Here is a 22,681-nt window from a genome sequence, read left to right as displayed (position 1 = left end):
ATGAGAACCATGCAATGAAATAAAGATGTTTGTTCCCGTTAGAACACTTGAACAAATCAGATAAAATTTTAATTTTATAAAATACTATGGAAATTTACAATGTAGCCCCAAGAAGTTACAATAGTCTGTCAAGTCTTGTGACGTTACCGGAGTTCTCGCGTTACTTGTGGTTATTCTGAATGCCTGGGCAATTGGCATTGTGATTACATGAAAATAAAGGTTTAAAACAAGCAAACAAACAACTCCCCACACACGTACACTTTCTAACTTAAGCCTAAAAATGTGAAGGCAGTGCACTATAATGCCTCAGAAACCAGAGGTCAAAGAGAAAAAGCAACTTTGTTACCCTTAAGATCTCAATTCATAAACCAGCTTCATCTTTTAAGGTCCTCCTCCTGACTTCTGAATACTTGGATTTCTCAACATTGTTACGACTTGTCTAGGTAATCTATAAATACCTATATTCTAAGAGAGCTATTGCCTCTTTGTTTCTCTCTCTGTATTTGCTGCCTTCCTAGAAAATCCCGTTCAGAAATAGGTGCATTTTCAGTGTTCCGATGATCCGCACACGTACAGCACATCTGTGCTGTTGCACACGTGCTCCGGGGCAATCTGTGCGCGCACAGCGGCCTTTTGTGTACAACATCCACACGCTCTGCCGTCCGCTCAGGGCACTAGTGGTCGTGTCCGAGGGAACCCTGACATGTGGCAGCCCTATATTTAGACTATACTAGAATTCCTAGCTATTCAACATTTAATATTAATATAAATATGAAATAATATTAAAATATTTTATTGTTACTATGCTTTGTGCCCATCAAAAAGATTAAAATATTCATTCTTTTCATCTGTGGCTATCTAAGGATAAAAGTACTTTTTGAATAATTATTAACTTTCACATTAAGCTCACAGTTTACATATAGCATCTTTTGTCATAAAATAATCCCAAATTCTTGAAGAAATTTCATAAAATAATTCATCAAATGGAATTATTTTCTACTGGAGGATGAGGATTAATGTATAACTGAAAAGCATTATTCATAACTTATTAAATTATTACATTAATTATTTCACTGTCATTGGAATGCAGTCACTTCTAAAGAGAGACTTGGCAGGATTTCCGAAATGAATCCCAGTATCCTGCAGCTAGCATTTCGGGCCAGACGAAGGACAGTGTTTATACAAGGATCACTTCATTCACCACTGCAACGCAGCTGCTGCTTCACACCACCCTTTCACTGTGCAAATCAGATAAAGCTAGGAAGCGGAGATTTCTCTTTAAGACAAAGTTTGAATTAGCAGTTAGATTATTTAAGTAGTAAGGAGAAGGGAACACATTGTTCTTATCAGCTGCTTGTGGGTGCTGGTAATGTTTGACATTGTTCACAATAAAAAAGGCAACAATCTGTATCCTACGCACAGTTTCAAATTTTTTCTTAATTGGCCTATGTCTTGCTGATGTTTTGAATGTCTTAATTATTGGAAAGCATGAAAATGACAGGCAACATCACAAAGCTTTAAATATTTAGGTTTTAACCTTGAAAGGTTACACTGATTTTCGCATACGAAATGTGACCTCTCAGGTATTTCAGGTTACACAGATATGCAAATCTTCATGGGATTAAGTCCTCGGAGTCTGTAGAAACAACGAACTTCTGATCAACACCAGATGAGGAAAACTGTGGTCAAACATAAACCATCCATTCCAACATGAAAAACATGGCTGTTTTAGAGTCCTACCAACAAACATAAATTAACTAAAACATTACATGATGGTTCATTCATGAGTGATACAGCAGAGGCACAACAAACAATAACCAGATCGGTCTGTATTCTCGGGCTGACTCCAATAAAGGGAACAAACCGAATGTCCCCAGATGCTCCGCGCCATCTTCAAAACCACTGTGCAGTAGATTCAGCACAGGAAGGAAGCGCTTCTGGACTCCATGGCAGCACGAATTTAAAAGGGAACAGACTTGGGCTGAAAGGTGCATTACAGCCTCTCCTCGTTTCGGGCTTGGAACACAATTACTTGGTTAAATTATGGTTTGGACTGTGCTAAGCACCCTGTCGAATAAACAAATACATACCCTCTCCAACAGGAAGGCCGCGAGTCCAACGTGGTAACTCCTGGAGCATTCCCGAAGGGAAACCGCGACCATGCTGGTCTGCCCCGTGCCCCGGAGTCACCCCCGGGCAGCCCCACCGCCGGTGCCGGGGCCGAGCATGGCGCCATGGAGGCGTCATGCTGCCAGGCGGGAGCGCCATGTGGGCTCCAGCCAGCCCAGCCCTCGGCCTGGCGGAGCGCGGGGCGTGGTGCGGCCTGCCCACGGGGCCGCAGCGCGTCACCATCGCCCGCCGCCACCACGCACCAACCCTGGCGGCCATGCCACGAGGCGACGGGCCCTGTGGCCACCATGGGCCCAGTCGACGCCCGCCAAGGCCTGGCACGCCCCGGGAGGAGCCTGGCGGCTCCCGCCCGCAGCCCGCCCACGGTGCCCGCGCTGGGCCGACCCCCGGCCCGGCCCCCCGGCCCCGGGGGAGCCACCCGGCCCGGCCCCGGCGAGGCCGCAGTGCGCCTGCGCCGTGGGGGGGCGGGAGGCGGGGACGCGCGGCCGTGCGCAGGCGCGCGGCGCATGCGCGCTGAGCCCCCGCGCTGGGCTTGTCGTTGCAGCTTTAAGAGGGCTCGCGGCCTGGCGGGTCCGACCCCCCGCCCCTCCGCCCTGAGGGAGCCGCCGGGCCCCCGCGCCAGCCCCCTCCTGCCGCAGCACGGCGCGGGGCCGGCCCGGCGCCCCGCAGACCCTCTCCCCGGCGCCCCCCGAAGTAGGGGGGGGGAAGGCTGAGAGGGAGCTTGCCCCGGGCTGGGACAGCTGAGGGGGGGGGACGCAACATGGCGGAGGCCAAGGAGGAGGGGCCCGGCCCCCGCGCCAGGGTGAGTGGGGGGCGCGAGGGGAGGTCAAAGGGGAGGGGTCAGGGGGCGGGGTCAGGGCGGGAGGGGGCCGCGGGATGCAGCTGCGAGGCGCCGCGGCTGCCGCCGCTGTCCAGGGCCCGGGCCCAGGGCCCGCAGCCCCCCAGGCGCCCCGCGGCCCGACCCGGCGTGCGGGGCCCGGGCCGGTGCGGGGCAGCGAGCAGCGCTGTCCCCGCCAGCCTTCGAGCCACGCTGCCTCTCCGGGCTTCCTCAGGTCTCTCTTAGCCCTTCTCAGGGAGAGCGTCTGGGCGTCATTTTCATGAGCCCCTTGGCACCACTCAAATGATGAGCTTGCCGCTAACTGGGATCCATCACTGCTGTCTGCCTCCTTGCGTAAAGCACGGCGTTCTTGCTGCTCGTTCTACATTTGTTTCAGTTGTCCATGTCAAACCGTAGCGAGTTGTCAAGATGGCAGTTTCGTCCAGTTCTTAGGTACCTGGGCCGCAGCCGTGGTGTGGGTGCCATCAGCCGAGCTAATGCTGAGACCTGGCCCTGCGCTGTCACGGACTGGTCTGTAAGTACACTGGGCATACTCATCTACCTGAAGAAATGCTTCATCTTCTGAACAAATGGAAGGTTCTTGGTGGCCCACGCCTTGTAGCCTGCCAAGTGACCGAGGGAGAATAACTTTTTAAGCAGTGCTCAAAATAGTCTTGCAATGAGTTGTGTCCTCTTCCCTGCATGCGTGTATTTTTTGATTGAAAGCTTTCCGGCAGGGGTGAGGTTAGGTCACGTTAGAAGTTGGGTGGAAGAGTCCATGGTCCACTACAGGACCATGAGCTGTCCAGTTCCCTTTTCCCAAAGATTAAAAAGTTTTCCCATTCTACAGCCTTAAGAAAGACAAGAACAGTAGCTCAAGTTTTGCATTCGTGTATGTGAGAGAGGTTTAATTTGCTGAATTTATTGCAGGGAACATGAAACTTGTGATTGTGGTGAAGCTGTTTGTTGCTAAACAGAACGGTTGACCTTCCAGGGTCTGATTGGAGGTGTTGCGCAGATGTTGTTTGGCTGCTCTGCGGCTGTGGAGATGAACATCATCACGGAATTGTCTCAGACCCATGTCTTTCAGACACTTGCACTTACTCACTGGCAAACTCAAAGAATTTTGCAGAATTTCTCACATATATTACAAAAATGTGTAAGTCTCGGTGATCAGGATTTTGGCTATCTGCAAGAAGCTTAAAGGGAAGTGACGGCTTGTAAGACAATAACATAAGAAATCTTAAATTAAACTTCATTCCCAGTAGTTGAAATGTTACTGGACGTAAGGAAATACTTTCACACCATGGGGACAGTCAAGCGTTGGAACAGGTTGCTCAGAGAGGTTGTGCAGTCTCTATCCTACTGTCTGGTGGTCTCTTCATGCTCTTTGCCTTCATATGCTCAATTTATCTGTCAAGTTATCTGGTATTACCAACAAAATAAAGGTGATTGCCTTTTTTCTTCTTAAGCTGGCAGTTATCTGCTATGGAATAACAAAAAAGTATCATCAAGTTAGTATCATCTTCATTGGTCTCCAGAAAAATCATTTCTTTATCAGTTGGCTAGTCAACTGGCATCGAGTCAAGAAGTCTCCATCACTTATTGCTCCACATGTCCCTGTACATTATGGAAAGCCTCCCGTGTTGTTGATATTGACAACATTCTCCCTTCCTGCAGAAGCAGAGAACTTGTTTGGTAAAATTTGGGGATGATCCAGGAAATTGGCACTTGCCCCAGGCAAGTAAGTAAGGAAAGAGGAGACACAACTTGCCAATCTAGCTTGAAGGAAAACACCTTCCTGGTCCCAAGTCTAACAGCAAGGTTAATCCTAACTGTGCCAGAAAGGCTTCTGTGAGATTCTATAAGAAGAAGTACACCAGTGTGCTGCATCGTGTCAGTCTGTAATCTTCAGAGTCTGCGAGGTGAAGTTCCTCATCTCCCCTCCCCATCACAAAACCAGTTTATGCATCCAAATGTTCTTGCGGAACGTTGGGAGAAGTGAATCCTTCTTGGCTGTGCGAATGGCTGATGGAACCTGAGAAGAAGGAGATTAGCATACTGTAAATACGGCGCACTTCTGAATCTTCCATTAAAGCCACGATTAACGCGGTCTTGGGAGACCTGCAGATCCTGTTTCTCTTCCCCATAGTGGTCCAGTTCCCATTCTACAGGAGGTTAAGGTGATGGACTCTTCCAAATCCTGTGCCTAAGGAATAATGAGCATTTCGTGTAAAAAAAATTGTTTTTCTTCGTATGGAAGAACTAAAGAATAATTTAACGATTTCTTTTGGAGAAGGTTAATTTCTGCCCAAAATAAAAACTTGTGTTTTCTAAGGAAAATATATCAACATATTTAACTTTCCATACTTACTACATTATATCCAGATGAACTTAAAAGGTGTCTGCTTGTATAGTTTTCTGTTTAGTTTATGAAAATATTTATGGCACTTCAACTTTAATTTGTATGTGATATCACTGTCTTGAACAGTTTATGTTTCAAATAGAATGGTAATTGATTTACGACAATACTCTGTCAGCCCATTGACCTAGACAGGACAATTGGGGGTCTACAGTGCAAACTACTGACATTTGACGCTTGGGTTCTTGGAATTTGGTTTGAAGTGAATAGGTGAACAGTGGGTGTCTACGTCAACAAAACAGCTGTCCACAAAAGATTTTAAATTTTGCATGGCTGCAATTAAAAATTAAAGGAGATAATCTCATTTAGAAAGTTTTTTTACTGAACTACTCTTGACTGGTTCGAAGATGCTGAAAACATTTCTCTGCAAAGGCTTGTGCATCTCTCGAAGGACGCTTTGTTGTCATGATCTTTGAATTCACCTGCAAAAAATAAGCATAATGGATCTCCGTCTTTCACATTAGGACTTTTCGTATTTTATGAAATACGGAAAAGTTAAGTGAGCTCTTCATGCCCACTTCAAGGCCCGTTGCATGATTAGAATAGTGGCAATTAATTCTGAAATCACTCCCAGTGTTCTTGAAGAGGTTTTCTCAACTTTTCTCTCATTTAGTGGTTGTTGGATCCTGTCATTCCTTCCAGACATTCCAATTCATGCTGGCCTTTCCCAAAACAAGTCTTGTAGCAAGTTTTATCGAGAGATTTTTCTTCAAGGTTTGCTGTCAATGACTGACTCTGTTCAGATGATTTCCATCATCTGTTTTATGTGTTGTAACGGCATAAAAGCAGTGCTCCTGTACCTCACTCCTGCTTTTGCTCGTAACACTGATTCTCTGCGATCATCTAAACTCTTCAAAACAAGGCTTCTCCAGCAGAGGAGACTTCGTCAAGGACATGCTAGCAGAATTGTGTGGACTCTCAGTGTCTGTCATCTTAGCCTCTGTTCTACCTTAAGTTCTTTATTAAATGGTGCTATTTGCTCAACAAAGTTTTAAGGAAATACAGTTTAGTTAATGCAGACTATTAACAGGTCTTTTTATGTTTATTATTGCCTGGTAGGAGTTGTTGTAGTGCTCTTTGAAAAAATGACACTTTTTTGTGGGTTTTGCCAAAATTTCTGCTATCTCAAAACTTACTAAATTGCTTGATTAAGTATGTTTTCAGAAAGTTTCCTTGGGAGAGGGTGCCTGTAGAAGGCCAGCTTTACCTCCATCACTTGCTTGCAGGCAGAAGTCAAGCAGAGATGGGTCGGTGTTTTTTACTGTCTCGCGGTGATAGTTCATGTCCTTGGAAGGCGTTTGGTGCAGACGGTCCTGTTTGTTCGTGTGGCAGCAGCTCTCGAAGCAATCGCAGGAGCTTGGCTGAGAGCTCTGATCACGCAGTACTCGTGGGTTTTCTGCCTGTTTTTACAGGTGTTCAGGCTTTTGATTCTCAAGAGCCTTGGATACTTGTAATAGTATCTGCAAAGGAGGTGGAACATCCAACTAAGCTGCCTATTGTAAGATCCCCTTCTTCATAGGAAAAGAAAAAGTAGAAGCCAGCCAGGGCAACAACTACAAATTGGACTGGAATCGTAGCCACTTGAAAGAGAGAAACACCAGTTTTTATAAGAACAGGAGAGGAGAAAATCTTAGAACTGCGCTGGAATGTGGAAGAGAAGTGGAACAGGCAAAAGGAAGCCGGAGTTAGGAAGGTGCTTTGAAGAGTAAAGTAGATCGCGTGATTGCTTTTCGCTCTTTAAGGGCAGAAATACTGAAGTAGAGAGAACTGAATATACATGCAGGCTCTCCGGTTTTCACCACCAATTGTTGTTGTTGGCACCAAACTCTTAGGAGAAGGGAAAAGACTTGCAGTACGTAATGGTGGATGAGATGATTCACCAGTGTGGGCCTATTAACGTAAAAACCAGTCTGTGAAGGAGGGCTGATAGTCCCCGCTGTGTTTATCAACAAGCAGAAGGTGCTACATTTGTAAATTTTCCTGATTTGCATGCAAAGCCGTCTTGTAGGCTTCTTATTTGAGGACAAATTATAATGAAAAGCAGATGACTTAGGTTTTATATATGTTTCACTTCCTTTAAAGATCAATTTCCAGAGGTTTTGGGTTTTTTTATATATTAGTAACATAAATAGTAGCAAGCAATTAGTAACATGGTTAAGTATCCTCTTGGGGGAGACATGGAGTACAGGAGTCTTTCCAAGGTTGTAGTACTGGTCCTCCACCCCAGATTGTTACCCTCATTGCTTCTTAGGGTGTTACGTGGACTGGCTTTCCCTCAGAAACATGGTGATGGCTCTCTCTTAACGGCCTGCTCAGCTTCTGAGTTAAATGGAAGTAAGGGGATTGCATGCTTTGCAGATCGTAATCTGCTCAATAGCTGTACTTCTGAAAGCTTTGGCCAAAAGTGTGCGTTTGTAATCTGGGAAATGCTGTCTTTCTTGTGGGATGCTAAAATACGTAACTGAACTGAAATACTGGATTTGGAGTCATTACTTGCTGAGTGTCACAGCAGAAGCATACGTTGTTATGGTATGGACCCTGCTCTGATTTTGGTGATTTTTGCATCCGTGTGACTTCAGTTTAGTTTTTCTGACACACGCTGTGAGAAATAGGAGTGATCTTTATTTTAGCTCACTTATAGATTTAGTGTGACCAAAATCCCAGTGTCAATGGTTGTTTGTAGAGCATCTTAACCAGCAGCAGGGAAGTTCAGTGCATAGCCAGGGCTGAGGTTTTGAGGGGAGAAGTTGGTTGTTTTTAAAAGAAAGTGTTTGTTGTGGATGTCTCGGTTTGTTTGCTTGATGTGCAGTTTGTGTCTGTGTGTGTTTCTTAATTTGCAAAGCCCACACGTGTAGCGGGCGTCAGATCAGCTCATCAAACTCTGGTGTCTCTGCAAAAACCATGGCAAGGTGAAGCCTTCTTGTGTGGAGCTGCTTCCTTCTCAAATCCGTGCTTTTGTGGGCGGGTGGGAGAAGGGCTCGGATCCTCCTCTGAGTTTTGTAGGTGTGGATTAAAGCCACCAATCATTCAGAAAAAGTACGGGATGCTGTAACTTTCTGTGTTGGGAGACTCATCTGCTTGGCCCCGCGCAGGCTGGTAATGGTGCGGAGCTTGTGTGTGCGTGTTTGGTGGATATGGAAGCCACAAGGTCGACAGGGGCTGTGTTTGGATTCGGCCTGTGGAATAATCGGAAAACTCAGGAATGTCGGAAGGACCTGGGGATGGAAAGGGGTGAGACACTGCTGTGCTGAACTGCTCCCGGTGATTTCTGGTGAGTCATTCAGAATTCTAAAAATGCACAAATGAAATGGCAGCAGCACGTGCCGAAGTCTTTCCTGAAACTTAAAAATTGAAGATGCGTAAGTGAGATGCAAAGTAAAACTGTGTTTCCTGAACAGAGAGAGAGGGAGCCAGAAGAAACTGAAAAATGCCTGCCTTTGTCTTTTTACGTGTATGGACGATTATCTGGGGCTTGCCTTTAACAATACCCATCATAGTATCCATTTAATTACCCTGAGACTAGATCAGAAATGATCGCTGGAAGTGGCGGGCACGGCTCAGCTGCCCGGGGAGGCCTCCAGGACACACCTCGCTGCCCCTCGCGCGGCCCTCGGCCCGCTCTCCCCGTGAGGAGCCGGCACCGCGCAGGCCTGCCCGGCTGCCGGGCGCGGTGGCCGGAGCCGGGCCGGGCGCGGTGGCCGGAGCCGGGCCGGGCGCGGTGGCCGGAGCCGGGCCGGGCGCGGTGGCCGTCCGTTGCGGGGCCTGGCGCGGCTCGGCTAGGGGGCTCTGCAGGCCCGGCCCCGCCGCCCAGCTCTATGGCTCGCCTGACCCCGCCGGGTTCTCTTCCTGCCGCAGCCGGTCTTTTCCTGTAGCAGGTATCTGCGGCGGCCGGCCCTTTGTTAGCCCCTGCTGTGCCTCCCGCGCGGCTCCGAAGGGACGAGGCGGTAGGTCGGTCCGTGCTGCGGTCTCCGGCAGAGACCCCCCGCTTCACCCTGCTCGCGCGGCGGAGTTTTCCCGTGGCGGGGTCGCAGCGCGGCTGGCTGCCCGCCCGGCATCCCTGCCGGGGATGTCGTGTGTAAAAGGTCAGGGGATGCTTCCTCAGCTCACCGCACCGGGTTCAAGAATAGCGATTACAATTTAAATTACTTGGTGGGTTTTTGTTTTTTTTTTTTTTTTTTTTTTTAAATGGTGTCTTCCTTGCCAGTTTAATGAATTCTGAAGCGGGGGGTTGTGCTGGGTGTGTAGGGAAAAGGAGATTGTTCAGACAACGCATTGGGAATCATCTCTGACTATTTTTAATTGCAGTTTTCTTAACATCTGCTTCCTTTCCACAGTTTGCTTATGGATGCAGTAAAACCTAGGATCAAACTTCAGAAGGCTTGCGAGAAAGATAATGTGCCTGTGCATGTAAAGTTTATGCATTGTTTTGTTTATTTTTTTTAAAGAAATTCTCCATTTTGCATACTAATCAAGGTTGTAGCCATAGGCAGCTTCTCTCTTCCTGTTGCATAAAAATAATCTATTAATTGTTTGATTTATGAATGTTATGGCAACTTTGAAAGCCGTGAAAGTATTGAACTGGTTTTTAGTTATTTCAAATTAGCACATGGTATTGAAGTGTAAACAGTGTCCTTCTGTCACCCGCCCCAAGCAGAGACAGGTTAATGCTGAGGATGTAACGCTGTTCCCCTGGAGTCGAATGTACAATTATAAAGAAAATAGCAACATACCTAGTGGAATATTTTTTTTATAGAAGCAGTACTGTCTTTATGTAAAGAGTAGTTACTTTAAAGCAAAACACATTGCTTCCAGGAAGACATAATTGGTTTGTTACCATTTCTACATTCTGGTTGCATTTATTTATTTATTGCAACCTGAGCAGGCAAAGCGTTGCTTTGTGTACAGTGCTGGTTAATGAGGCAGAAGCACTGAGAAAGATACATCCTGAAACATTTAATTTTACTAGTATCACACTTAAACTGTTCTGTCTGAAACTCTTAATCACTCACTACTTAAAAGCACTAAGTAGCACGAAGTTATTCTCTGGCAAAATATTAGCCAAAGTGATTGAGTAGAGGTGTTGATATTCTTGAGTTTTGTTTTACAGTTGCAAGTGTGTTTAGAGGACTATGAAGTCTAGAGTATTTTAACAGAAAACTTTCAGTTCCTTCTGTTCCTCAGATTTCCTTGAGGACTGTTGAAGGCTGGAGTTTTTTAATAGAAAACTTTCTGTTCCTGATACTTCCTGTTCTGTAGTTATCCAGGGCTTTATCTGGGATATTGAGGTACCTCTTAGGTCTGTCGAAAATGACCCGTAAGAAATGCCACCCGATGAAGCACGTCCATGTTTGCCTCGAGAGTACTTTTGTTCCATTTTAATCACCAAATCTTAAAAAATCTGAGCAGAGGAAATAAAGGGAATTAAGAGTGATGATGACTAATCAAAGGAGGAAGTATGAGGACTGGTGAGAGACGGAATTGGTTTCCAGAAATGTAATAGAATAATATAGAAGGTTGGGCATTATTACTTACATTTCTGTGTAATACAGGATCATAATCCAGTGAAAGCCAACTTATATGACTGATTAAGGTGGATATATTTTTTATGTAACTATTGATACACCAAATTTCTGCCTGAGATGGCATTAAACAAGTTTCTAATAGGATGCAGAAAGGGAATAGAAGTGTATATAATTGAGAGAATGCCCCACACTAACTCAGAAAAAGTGTATCAGCCCTCATTTCAGGGCATAGTCCAGTTATAGACTGTTATGGAATGAGTACTTTATTGGGGAGATATATATATATATTTATGTGAATGTAGATACATATGTATCCACATACAAGCAAATGCTTCTGCTGATTTCCTCCCTTCGGATTTACGTGGTGTGGGAGTTCTGTAGCTGTTCACCATCAGAAACTAGACGGTGGCTTAGATAAGACTGCTAGAATTATCAGATGCTGAAGTTCCTGTTTTATAAATATTTCCAGTGGAAGCTTTTGACCACAGACACAGATTTTCCTCTGTATCCTAAAACCTTTTAAAGGAAGAAAATATTCAAGACGATCTCTTTATTTTTGTAGCCTCAAAAAAGAAAGAGAAAAGAATCAAAACAGTTTTGTTTGTTTTTTTCCTAAGATGACCTTGTGGTTGGGAAGTGTCTTGGATTCCTTCCAGGTAGATTGTAACTGTTTTCCAACTTGGTCAAAATATTTATGGGAGTCCCTAATGCGCTCTTGCAGGTGGCCCCTTGTGCTGACTTACATGTTGTCGTTTCTTCAAATGAAACAGAGAGGTCCAGACTGCAAAATGTCATCTTTTCCTAATAACAGCATTTCTGGTTTTGTCACCTATTATACAAGATTTGTTGTCACCAGAGGAGGAGGAGTACCTAGAGTTTGAATGTGTAAGGTAACGAGTACTGTGGTAGAACCTCAGATACTTTCCCACAGCTACTCTGGGTCTCAAAAGAGTCAAATAACTACTTTGACATAAACCTGCTTTGAGAAAAGGATGATCTAATGATTCATCTCTGCTGACAACTTCTCTTTCCCTACCAGCAAATTGTCTGAGAATTTTTTGGAGAAAAATCAGCGTTACTGACAGGAAGCAAGAACAGGGTCAAGGACGTTCAGCATAGAGACAAGGACCTAGGCTGTTGGTTTTGCCTCCCAAGGCTTCATACTCTGATATTATTATCAAGTGGCAACAAATTCATTTTACTTTTCTTCTATAAAAACAGAATACCACCACTGTCCTTGTGCTCAGCGTCTGGTATTAACACCAAGTATATCCAGTATTTGTGGGGATTAATTTTACACTGGTGTAAACTTAGCTGTGAGTGGACTTCTACATCAACGTTCAACTTGCGTCTTTGGAGACGCTCCTAGGACCGCTATAGCAGTAACAGAACTCAGGCCTTGCAAGCCTTTCTGGAAGGTGTTTCCTTACTGTTTTTTCCTCTAGAGAGTTACAGTGAATAGACTTGCATCAGCTGCATGGAAGAGTGTAACTTTTTTTTTTCTCCATTTGCTTCTGTATTTCACGTTTCCACCCTGAACTCTCTGCTCAGAGAAGCTGAAAAGTTTTGGTGCAGTATCAAATTGTCTCGATATTCACAGCGCTTGACAGGTCCTCGGTACTCCATGTGTGTCACATTAAGCTGAAGGAGCTAGCTTGTCTTTGTAGACCTGCAAATGATACTGGAAAGAGGCTGGTGGACTCTTTGCCGTCAGATGAATCCTGTGACAATAATGTTGTCATCCTTTCCCAGAGCTGGCTGCTACCGAACTGATAGTTCCCCATCACAGTCCTGTGGAATATCTGATTTATCAAGTGAATGACTTGAGTTAAATGAAATTAGAGATCATCCCTTTGCTATCAAATCCCATTACTTTCCTTAAGATGGCTTAAGAATTGAAGTGTGAGCAGGATCTACCAGAAAAGAAAGCACAGAGCTGGAGATGTAGAGAAAGGAGAGGCGGACTTGAATGAATCGCTGTTATCTATTAGGCAGAAAGGAAGGATGCTAAGGAGTTGGACATTCTGAAGGAAACTTTTATTATGCTGAGTGCGCATACTTCTTCAGACAGCATTCAAGCATGCCATCAACTTTAATGTCTGTCAGAGAATGTTTAATGTAAATGGATGTTTTGTACAGCGCTCAGAGTCAGCAGCTGGTTCTTCTTTCGTTACACTCATACTGGCACTGATTGTCTCGTTACTGGTCGGAAGTTAGGCACACACAGTTCTCTGTTCCTGGAAGGGGGACGTTCCCTGTTAGAGAGATAAAACCTGTGCAGCCCGCGTCAGTGGAAGCTGTGTATGCTGCTGTTTTTCCACTTATAACGTTGAGAGGAAATGAAGGCTCGTGGGGCGTCAAAGAGGGCAGAATCTGTGATCTTGACCTGGTACAAGTATCTCACGTAGAAGTGAAAATTCTGACATTCCCTTCCCTCCTGTCTCCCCTCCACCTTCTCTGGGAAGCAACGCCAATTCTGATTTTTCATTGTGTGCTATCTCTGTGTGCTTCTGAACTTGTTAGGATGAATGTGACTTCTCAGTAATGTAACAGTCTTAATTCGCAGAGCTTTGCTTGAGGCAAGAAAGGAAGGAGGAGGAATTGTGATCCTTCCTGTTGGTTTTGGTTTTGGTCGGATACTTTTTAGCAAAGTACATGGCAGCTGACCGAGATAATGATATAGTGCTTTCCTTTTTACAGTTTGAAGATAAATCTGATGCAGTATTTGATATTACAGAAAAATGTAAGTATTTTTATTTATTTATATAAGGCCATAGTTTCACAAAACATTTCTTAGAAGTATCATTGCTGCTGAAAAAGACTGTCTTGCCCTTCTCCTAGCCCTTGCTGCTCATTCCCTCGCTGCATTGCCTTCTCCACAAGTGTTACAAATGATGTGAATTGAAGTTAATATTTTTTCTTTCTTTGGTTAGTTTTACTCAGTTCAGCTTCTGCTTTACAGTGTGGTGAGTGGGACAGAACTGCTTCTTATGTCAGCAGTGTTTTATCAGTAATGTTGGCCCAGGAAGGCTTAAAATATTCAAGGAATTGCAGCACCAGACAGATTAGCAAAAGACACTTACACTCATCCTTTGTAACACATAAAGTTGGTGAATTTTCTGACTGTTTATGGGTTTTTTTCTCCCTAGGTGGTGAAATTCTGGATGCAGAAATGTCTGAGGACACTGACCACAACTTAACACCTGCCCTCGACAGCATATCTTATGGAATACAGAATCGAACAGGATCTGAAAACTCACTGCTGGATGATGATGATTATTTTCTGAACTCTGGGGATCTTGCAGGCATACCCGTTGTTGGGAGTGACAACGAAGATGATCAAAATTTCACTCCAAAAGACACTCTTTCTTCAGCAATTCATGATGAAGACCATCTAGAAGAGGGCAAGAGAGTTACAGAACATGAACTGGACAGTGAAAAAGAAATTCAGATTCAGAACGCAATCCAAAAGGATCTCAATTCACCGTTTGAGCAGGGCCCTGTATTTAAATCAATTAGAAAAGATTTTAGCATAACAAGAGATAATGGCAAAGAGACTTTTTCAGCAAAGGACAAGAATAGAGAAGGACATTTTCAAGAACGTGAAAAACGGTTGGAAAAAGTCCCTAAAGATATGGATTCTAGATTGAAAAGCAGTTTTCTTGACAAAGCAGGTAACTGTTGACATCGTAGACCTGGCTACCCAGCAAAGAGGAAGAAAGAACTAGAGAGAGATGAGCAATAGGGCTAGTTATTAAAAACATCATCTTGTTGAGGAGAATATGCATGGTTGTATGTAGGGAACCGTTTGATAAAGAACCCTGAAATACAGTGAACTCTGTATTAGGACTAGGATTTGCAAAAGGGTCTGGCAGCATTAGGGGGGTCTCAACCTTCAAAGCTTGTGTCAAAGCCTCAGCATATCCTTTGTTGTGGTGGTTTACTGAACCAAGCTGGGTGACAAATCAAGCTTCCTTTTGTTTTTTCTCACTCATTTTATAGACATTGAAATTCCTTAAAAGAAAAGATGGTGAAGTTTAGGTTAAGTTGGTAGCCCAGAAAGGTGGTTTTTTTTGAGCAAAGTACCAATTCTTCATTAGTGTATACGTATTTGAAGCAGTGTGCATTTGATAGTAGCATCATGGAAAGGCTTGCTAGGAATGTATTAGTGGGTCTACAGGAAGTAAGCCAGAGAGTAACTTGAGATCTGCTTTTCCTGGGAGACTGCTCTTCTCCTTCCTCCAGTACTTGTGTCTTGGACTTTGTCCAGCCAGCCTGGAGAGAACCAGTGATGCCTGTAATCCGTTTCTCATCTGAGGGAACCTGACAGGCACAAGTAGTCTTGCTGCCCACGCTCCTGGTTTTGACTTCCCACGCTCTGAAAGTTACAGTAGAACGGTGAATGAAGGAGTTAAGAATAACCAGGCTGGAACACGCGATTTAATTTTATGCAGAAGACTGTATGGAGAGAGGGTTGGTCAACCAGTGAAAGCCTCCTGGCTTCTTGTTGAGATTGACAGCTTACAATTCTGATATTTAAACTTCATATGTTTAGTAACAGCGTCTTAAAATCAGTGCTTCCAGGTTGCACAACTGATAGAGAAGCATTACAGATGTTTTTTAAAAAAGGAAGAGTTAAATACATCTCTTAACTTTTACCTTCAGGTAGAAATCAAATGAGGAATATTTCTGTGCAAAAGATGTATTTCAGAAAATTCTAAATGCATACAGTTACAAGATTGTGGCTGAAAGCTGTGCAGCCTCAGGTAGAGCAGTTGGTAATTGAAACAGCAGTAGTAAATGCTTATAGGCAGTATCCAGACAAATCCAGTATTTTTAAAAAGATACATGCTAAAGAAGCATAAGCTACTACTTCCTGAGAAGGGGGAAAAGGCAAAAGGCCAGAACAGCAAAGAATGGGTTGAAAGTTGTTGCTCTGAAAAATATTTTCTGATTTAAATGTTGGAACGCGGGAGAGTTCAGAACCCCTGGGGTGTAGAAAATTCTGAATGAATAATTCACCTCAGAATTTTACAACTCTTGCTGGAATGGGAAAATAATGACCCAATAGAATAATTAAAAAAAAAGTAATTTCTGTTTAAGGATTATCATCTGATTTGCAGGGAGGAGAAAGGGAATAGTTTAACACTGCTGAGGTGCTGTCAAACTGTGGGGCTGGGGATCAGGATGAGACTCTAGATAGTTTTAAAGGAAATGCGTTGGAATCTGTATTCATTTATATTTAATGTATATGTTTTCCTCAGTTCATAATCAAGTAGAAGAAACATTACGGACGCAGTTAGCGCCACAAACTCCAGAAACTAACTTCAGGGTAAGCTATAGATCTTTCAAACACTTTTGCAAGTGCAGCAATATGCTGGAATAATTCGTATTTTGTGTTTGAGTGTAAATTTGAGTATCAAGAGAACTGATCTTCTGACTCTTAGACATCTTTGCTACTTAAACAGTGCGTATAATTGTGTAAAATTTTGCTGACCCTCTCTTTGGATTGAGGATTCTTTTGTTAGCCACTTTCATGTTCAGCATGGTCTGACTGACTGGTGAGCCGAATCTAGACCTGGACGCATCCATCTGACCTGCTGCCTTTTTTCCAGATGAGACAGGGAACAGCTGTATCAACAGGAGACACTGCCCAAAGAGCCAAATGCCCCTACTGACAACCAACTTAGAGAGCCGGGTGGCTTCTGCTTTGTCGAGAGGAGTGAAGAGGCTTGGGGGTGGGATGGCAGAGGGTGCTGCAGGGAGGTAGAGGCAGCAGCTGCTGCCCAGCATTTCTCCCACCTTCCAGTGGCAGGACCCATTCCTCTTGGTCTGCAACAGAAACTCCCCTTGGCAGCAGCCCAACTCCTAATGGCAGATGCAGGAGGGTGAATTCTTTTTCATATTATTGTTTCAGGAGTCTAGCTACCTATTTTCTAGTAAGGAATCTATTGGACAAGAGCTGGGGAATTCCTTTGCACCAAATATTAGAATTAAGGAGGAGCCTTTGGATGACGAATATGATAAAGCTATGGCCCCACAGCAGGGACTATTAGACAAAATTAAAGATGAACCTGATAATTCTGAGGTAAGTTTCCCATTGCATTTCTCATTTTGGTCTGACAGCTGACCGCATAAGCTGGACGTAAATTCAGCAGTTTATTTGGTTTGTTGACCGAAATTAAACTTGAAGAACATAGTTTAGTAGAAGGATTTTTCCCTCTTATACTACCATGAAACCCAAACCCCCAACTTTTTCATGTCGTGTTACCATGTCACTGAAAATGTTGTGCTTTTCAGTTAGAGACAAAGCAAAGTACCGTAAAACTTTTATTATTAAATCTGTGGCAATATAGACACTTTATCTCAACTCAGTCTCACTAGGAAATACAATGCAAATCGTGTTGTACTGAGTATGTTGTGAGTAGTTACAGTTAGAGATTTGTAGTTGGAATAGTGCTATTCTTGCTACTTCCCTCTTAAAGGTTATCTGCGAACACAGTGGTTCATTGTTTGTTCTTGTTTTGAATTAACACGTGGAGGTCTTACTTTAGCAAAATATTTGAATACGTACACATCAGTGAAGTCAATTTAAGCATGTGTTGAAGTGACTTTCTCGTTTGAGACTGACATTTTTTATGACAATACAGGTAAAAGTTCGATAATTATAAAATGGAGAAGGTCTGCCCTATGGATTGAGGGGGCCTGGGGCAGGGATTGCTGGGGTCTAACCTGTCTCTTTCCTGGGACACCTGGGATGTGATCCGTGCTGCAGTTCCTGTCTCCTCACTGCTTCGGTTACGTGCCGAGCTTTACATGCGGTTCAAGGCATGCAGAGCTTCCCAAGGTGATTCACCCCACTTGCGTGGACACTGGAGTGTCGGTGTTCTTCAGGCATTAGTTTTTCTAGCATCATTCTGTGTACTTCTGCTGTACCTCCTCTTCTCTCTGGGCCCGTCTTCCCAAAGGTTTTTCTTCTCTTCCCATGATACTCTTGGCTTAATAAAATAAAGAAGCAAACTGAGTATTCGAAACTATTCAGATTTCACTGCCCTTCTGAGATTGTTTGTTTTATTTTTCTTGAAGAGTGTATAATGTCAAGCCATGTGTAGGTTAGTTAAAGCTGGCTATTCTTTTGTCCTCCCAAGATGGCGTCTGCTGTATGAATTTGTGTGGAATGCAGTGCAAGATGTCTGTGGTTATCAAAGATCATATTAATAAGCAAAAACAAAGACTTGAAGAATTTAAATATCAAATATCTTATTGTTCAAAGTATTAATTCCTGGAGTAAAATCCTGTAATTATCAATTCCACGTGATACTGGAAAAGTATGAGAACTGATGGAGCTTCATTTTGTTTTACTTTAGGTTAGAATTAATGTGGTTTTTTGGTTTTTTTTGTGCATTCTGAAAGATAAGAGCATTTCTGGCTGTAACCGATAGTTGGAGCTGCAGGTTCTTGGCTTTCCATGCTGTTATGCTGCTGTGAAACTATGCTTGATCATGCGCAGTTGATACCAGGATTTGCCTCCATCTCCCTTACTAGTACTGACTAGGGATCAGACAGCAGTTAAAATGCTTAAAAACTGTATTTCTGCAAATAACTAGTTTTTAAATGGTAATATTTAAAAAAATGGTGTTATAAAACCTGTGATCAGGGCATGCCCATACACAGCTTAAAAGCTTCTCTGACATGAGATTTGAATGTTTCGTGCTGATAGTTGATGTGATGAGCGAATACCATTGCCTGCTCTCCTGGGAGACCTGTTGAGAAATATTTTGATGGTCCTGATATAGAAGCTTGTAATTTTTCACACAGGAGTAAGAGAAGTGTTATGTTTTAGCATATATTATGTGGATGTTAGTGTGTGATTTTAGGGGATGGCTTAAGCTGGGGGAGCAGTTCACTGCCGCTGAGAAGCGAGAGTGTAATTTTGCTTAGTGATGTTGAATTGGCTGACCTTGCAGCCAGACAGCAACTGTGAATTTAGCTCAGTCCTAACATGCCATCATGCCCTCACTCCTCTCAAATGACTGTAAGTAGGTTAAATCTTATCATCTCTGTAGTTTCAAGAGATTATGCTTTTCAGCCTATTAAGATTTACATGTAGAGTGTTACAAGCTGCTTTACGGTTCAGGTTTCTAGGGAGAGCACGGGCAGGAAGCATGGTGTCAAAGTATGAATAGCTGCCGTGGAGGAAGCGAGTAATTTGTAGTACGTCAGCTATTCCACAGGCAACTGCCTGCAGGGGTTTTCTCGTCCTGTAGAAAGTGTGAGGTTGTTCCCCTCTCACTGAGGCCAATCTGAGCAGGGACTGTGATGGTCTGGCACTAGTGGTGCCAGCTTCACACAGCTGGGTCGTGGAGCTAAACTGGTCAAAAAAAGAAAAAATCTACAATAAAAAAAGTTAATTTTTGACTCGGCTCTATCGACCAGCAGCCTGGTCCGGGATGGGAGACTGGGCAGAACCATGACTGTCCCAGTCAAAAATTTCTTAATCTGCTGTTAACCTTCACCTTAGGCTCCTCCAAGGTCCTTAACTCATGGTTACGTACAGAATGCTGCTCACCATCTAGGTCCCGGTCTCTATTTCATGTTTAGCATCTATGAATGTGAAGATAAAACTTGTTTCACAGAGTGGGAGCAAGGACCGCAAAGCACTTCTAGATGGAAAGTTTGTGTGAGTGGAAAGCAGAGATTTGTCTTTAGCTTTGTCTGGCTGAATGCTGGGGTGCCTTGGAGTATGGCTGGAAAGGGGGAGGCACCAGGCGTCCATGCTCTCGCGTTTCTACGCGACACCTTCGCTTGTAGTTTGCTGTGAACCTCTGAGCAGGGTCTGTATGTGGTGCTTGTGCAGAAACATCTGTAAACCTTGCAGGCTTAGGAGTCTCCCTCTTGCCTTCCTGGACCTAAAGATTCAATACGACATTATGAAAGAATGAAAATCATGTAACTGTTATTACGTGTGTGAATTCGTTCTCATCTTCCTCTCCCTTTCTTTTAGGAGTACGGCCAACAGCCAAAAACTCAGGAAGGGGAGCTGAAAATCAGTGCTGTATTTTCAGTCAGTGGCAGTCCTCTTGGTAAGGAATAGACAAGACTAACTTTATATCTGTAAAATGTATCACCTTTGCAAGTAGTCTTGCAGGTTATTCTGTTTCATTTGCTATGTCTGACCCCAGTAGAAAAAAAGAATTGGTTTGTTTTAGAGACAATGAAATTCAGAGATTGAAAAGTAATTGTATTTTTGAGGGAAAAGGAAATTGAATGTAAAAGGGGTGTTAAAAGTGCATTCTCAGTAGATTGTTTCAACTACTCTGAAGACTATGCAGAAAACCAGCACAGGGCATGTATTTATGGAGAGTTCATCTGCCGTTTGAATCTCCCTTAGATGCTGACAACCCGAGTGAAGTCATGAGCTTTGTGCTTGCCCCCTGCACACGAGTGAGTTATGTGTAATCCATATGTAACAGTTACTCTGTTTTCTCTGTGTTTTTTTCTTGTTTAGCTCCACAGCTGTCATCAGGTTTCCAGCCTGCTGTGGCATCCTCTGGCATGAGTAAAATGCTGCCTTCAGTTCCAGGCACAGCTGTTCGGGTTTCCTGTTCTGGCTGTAAAAAAATCCTGCAGAAGGGACAAACTGCATACCAGAGGAAAGGCTCTACCCAGCTCTTCTGCTCCACACTGTGCCTCACTGGATACACCGTGCCCGCTTCTCGCCCACCAGCTTCGACCAAGAAAACCTGCTCAAGCTGCTCAAAGTAGGACAGTGTTTTGATTTGTTCTAGTAATAATTGATATTCAAGAGGATAATGAAAGGCTTCAGTTATCTTTTTAAGCAACACACCGTTTCTGTAATGCCAACTTCTCTTACGCTTCCCTTCAAAAAATCGTGGCCAATACTGTTGCTGGTTAATTGGTCTGTCTGCTATCAATTCCATTTTGTTAATTGGATTTTACATACGCAGAGATTTAAAAGCTTCTGTCGTGAAGTGTGCATCTTGTCTTTTTTATTTCAATAAGCCAAACTGTATTTCAAAAAGTACTACATTTTCCTGCCATTTTAGATTGTCATTGCACTCTCAAAACCACTAACAAGAGTATATTTTAAAAAAATAGATTATGTATTATTTATTCTAGATGAAAATAGGTTTACTGAATCCCTAAAATGAAATAAAACATGGGTAAATTAATATATTCAAGACAGGATATTTCCTTAGATTCTGAAAAAAAAAATTGACTTTCCAGTCTGGCTCCATTCTGTGAGCTTTGATTTCTGTAGGTCTTGGCTCTTCCAAATATGTTACTGCTGCTTTCACACAATGTAGAGAGATTACGTGTATTAGGAAGGGAGTTTTTCAGGTAGTTGGGGTTTCAGCACCCACATGAGTTACTTTCTGCCTGGGCCTGGAGTGCAAAGGCGAGGTTTGCTTTTGAGAGCATACTTGGGAAAAATTCTTCAGAAAATATCTACATTTTTCACAGTCCTTTTGGAAACACAGGCCTGAATCTTCAGCTCTAAAAAACAATTTAATTATTAAAATTTTGTGTTCATTTGTATTATTATGTCCAGATTAGCAAAAGGAGACCTTTATGCTGGCTCTTTAAGATATCATATTACTATACCGTTAACTTGAGGCAAATAAATAACCGTGCAGACAGATTGCGCTGCGGTCTGTTTATAGAGGAGAATTATTTGCATGTATAACTTTTAGTTATGAAAGTTACTTTGCAAAAGGAATGCTGCTTTGTTCATTATTTCTTCAGCAACAAATTTATTACTTTCAGTTTTACAAGGTCAACCGAACTTAAACTTGAGACTTCAATTAATTATTCTTTTCGCTTGCTGTCTCAGTGTGGAAAGGCCTTGTAATAGAGTTTAGCAGACTTGGCTGCAAGTTGTATTTATTCCGTTGAAAAATGGCTTACTTCTGACGAGACAAGCGAGAAGGAGGCGTCCTTCCAACCAAGAAAATCATAGAAATATTTCCTCCTGGTTTTTTGGCTGATACTTTTCTGTGAATGACTTTCAAGAGAAAAAAAATAAGGACAAAGTTCAGTTTGTTAAATCCGGCGACAAATAAGCAGAACTATAGATGGCAGATACGAGATGGAAAGTTACAATACAAGGCAGACCATTTTGAACCAAACTAGACAGTGATTAGAAATTGTGACCTTTTGTTTTCATCTTTTTTCCCCCTCCCCCATTACGGTTGGTATTTTCATTGTTAAAGGGAATTATTCCACATATCCTGTTTTCTAATTTTTTTTTAGTAAATACTGCACAAAGCAGCTATCTTTACCCCGTTGCTTCTGAAAAGATTTAGTGATTCAACCCGAGGTATTTGTAGAACACTCCGAAGTCCAGGTACAATATGGTTCACAAAATATCTACTTGGGAATTATACTTCTGAACTATTTTCCTAATAGGAAAAGAAAAATGAAGTCAAGTACTTAGATCAGCAAAAATAAAAGCTTTAAATTAAATAAATCCACCCTCTTATAGAGAATGTTTAGTCTGCAAAAAAAGGAAGGACAGCAAGTTGACATGAAATCAACATTAATTCTTTATCTCTTTGTTTGTTTCTTTTTCTTTTCTTTTTTTCCATAGAGATATTCTAAATCCAAAGGATGTAATCACTGCCCAGTTTGACAATACAAACTCCAGCAAGGATTTCTGCAGCCAGTCTTGTCTTTCCACATATGAGCTGAAAAGGAAACCTGTTGTCACTATTCATACTAACAGCATTTCAACCAAGTGCAGCATGTGCCAGAAGAATGCAGTGGTAA

At 43.1% G+C, this 22,681-nt stretch overlaps 1 protein-coding gene across 5 annotated transcripts in view; it reads left to right on the top strand.

The window, feature by feature from the left end:
* The first annotated feature begins 2,679 nt into the window (after positions 1-2,679).
* LOC104330612 (zinc finger MYM-type protein 4) overlaps positions 2,680-22,681 on the top strand; it is a 45,815-nt gene continuing 25,813 nt past the window's right edge. The window contains exons 1-8 of one of the 5 annotated variants that reach the window (XM_075438157.1): positions 2,680-2,932; positions 13,592-13,634; positions 14,041-14,565; positions 16,156-16,223; positions 16,809-16,979; positions 19,896-19,974; positions 20,400-20,652; positions 22,503-22,677. In XM_075438157.1, the coding sequence (XP_075294272.1) occupies positions 2,891-2,932; positions 13,592-13,634; positions 14,041-14,565; positions 16,156-16,223; positions 16,809-16,979; positions 19,896-19,974; positions 20,400-20,652; positions 22,503-22,677 (1,356 nt within the window). In that variant the 5' untranslated portion in view covers positions 2,680-2,890. The remainder of the gene's footprint in view (positions 2,933-13,591; positions 13,635-14,040; positions 14,566-16,155; positions 16,224-16,808; positions 16,980-19,895; positions 19,975-20,399; positions 20,653-22,502; positions 22,678-22,681) is intronic. The other 4 variants (XM_075438152.1, XM_075438153.1, XM_075438156.1 and 1 more) reach the window with 4 other exon arrangements.

The sequence above is a fragment of the Opisthocomus hoazin genome, chromosome 17 (assembly GCF_030867145.1).
Source record: "Opisthocomus hoazin isolate bOpiHoa1 chromosome 17, bOpiHoa1.hap1, whole genome shotgun sequence".
Taxonomy (NCBI): domain Eukaryota; kingdom Metazoa; phylum Chordata; class Aves; order Opisthocomiformes; family Opisthocomidae; genus Opisthocomus; species Opisthocomus hoazin.
Note: the sequence above shows the minus strand (reverse complement) of the source record. Positions and strands in the feature narration are given on the sequence as shown.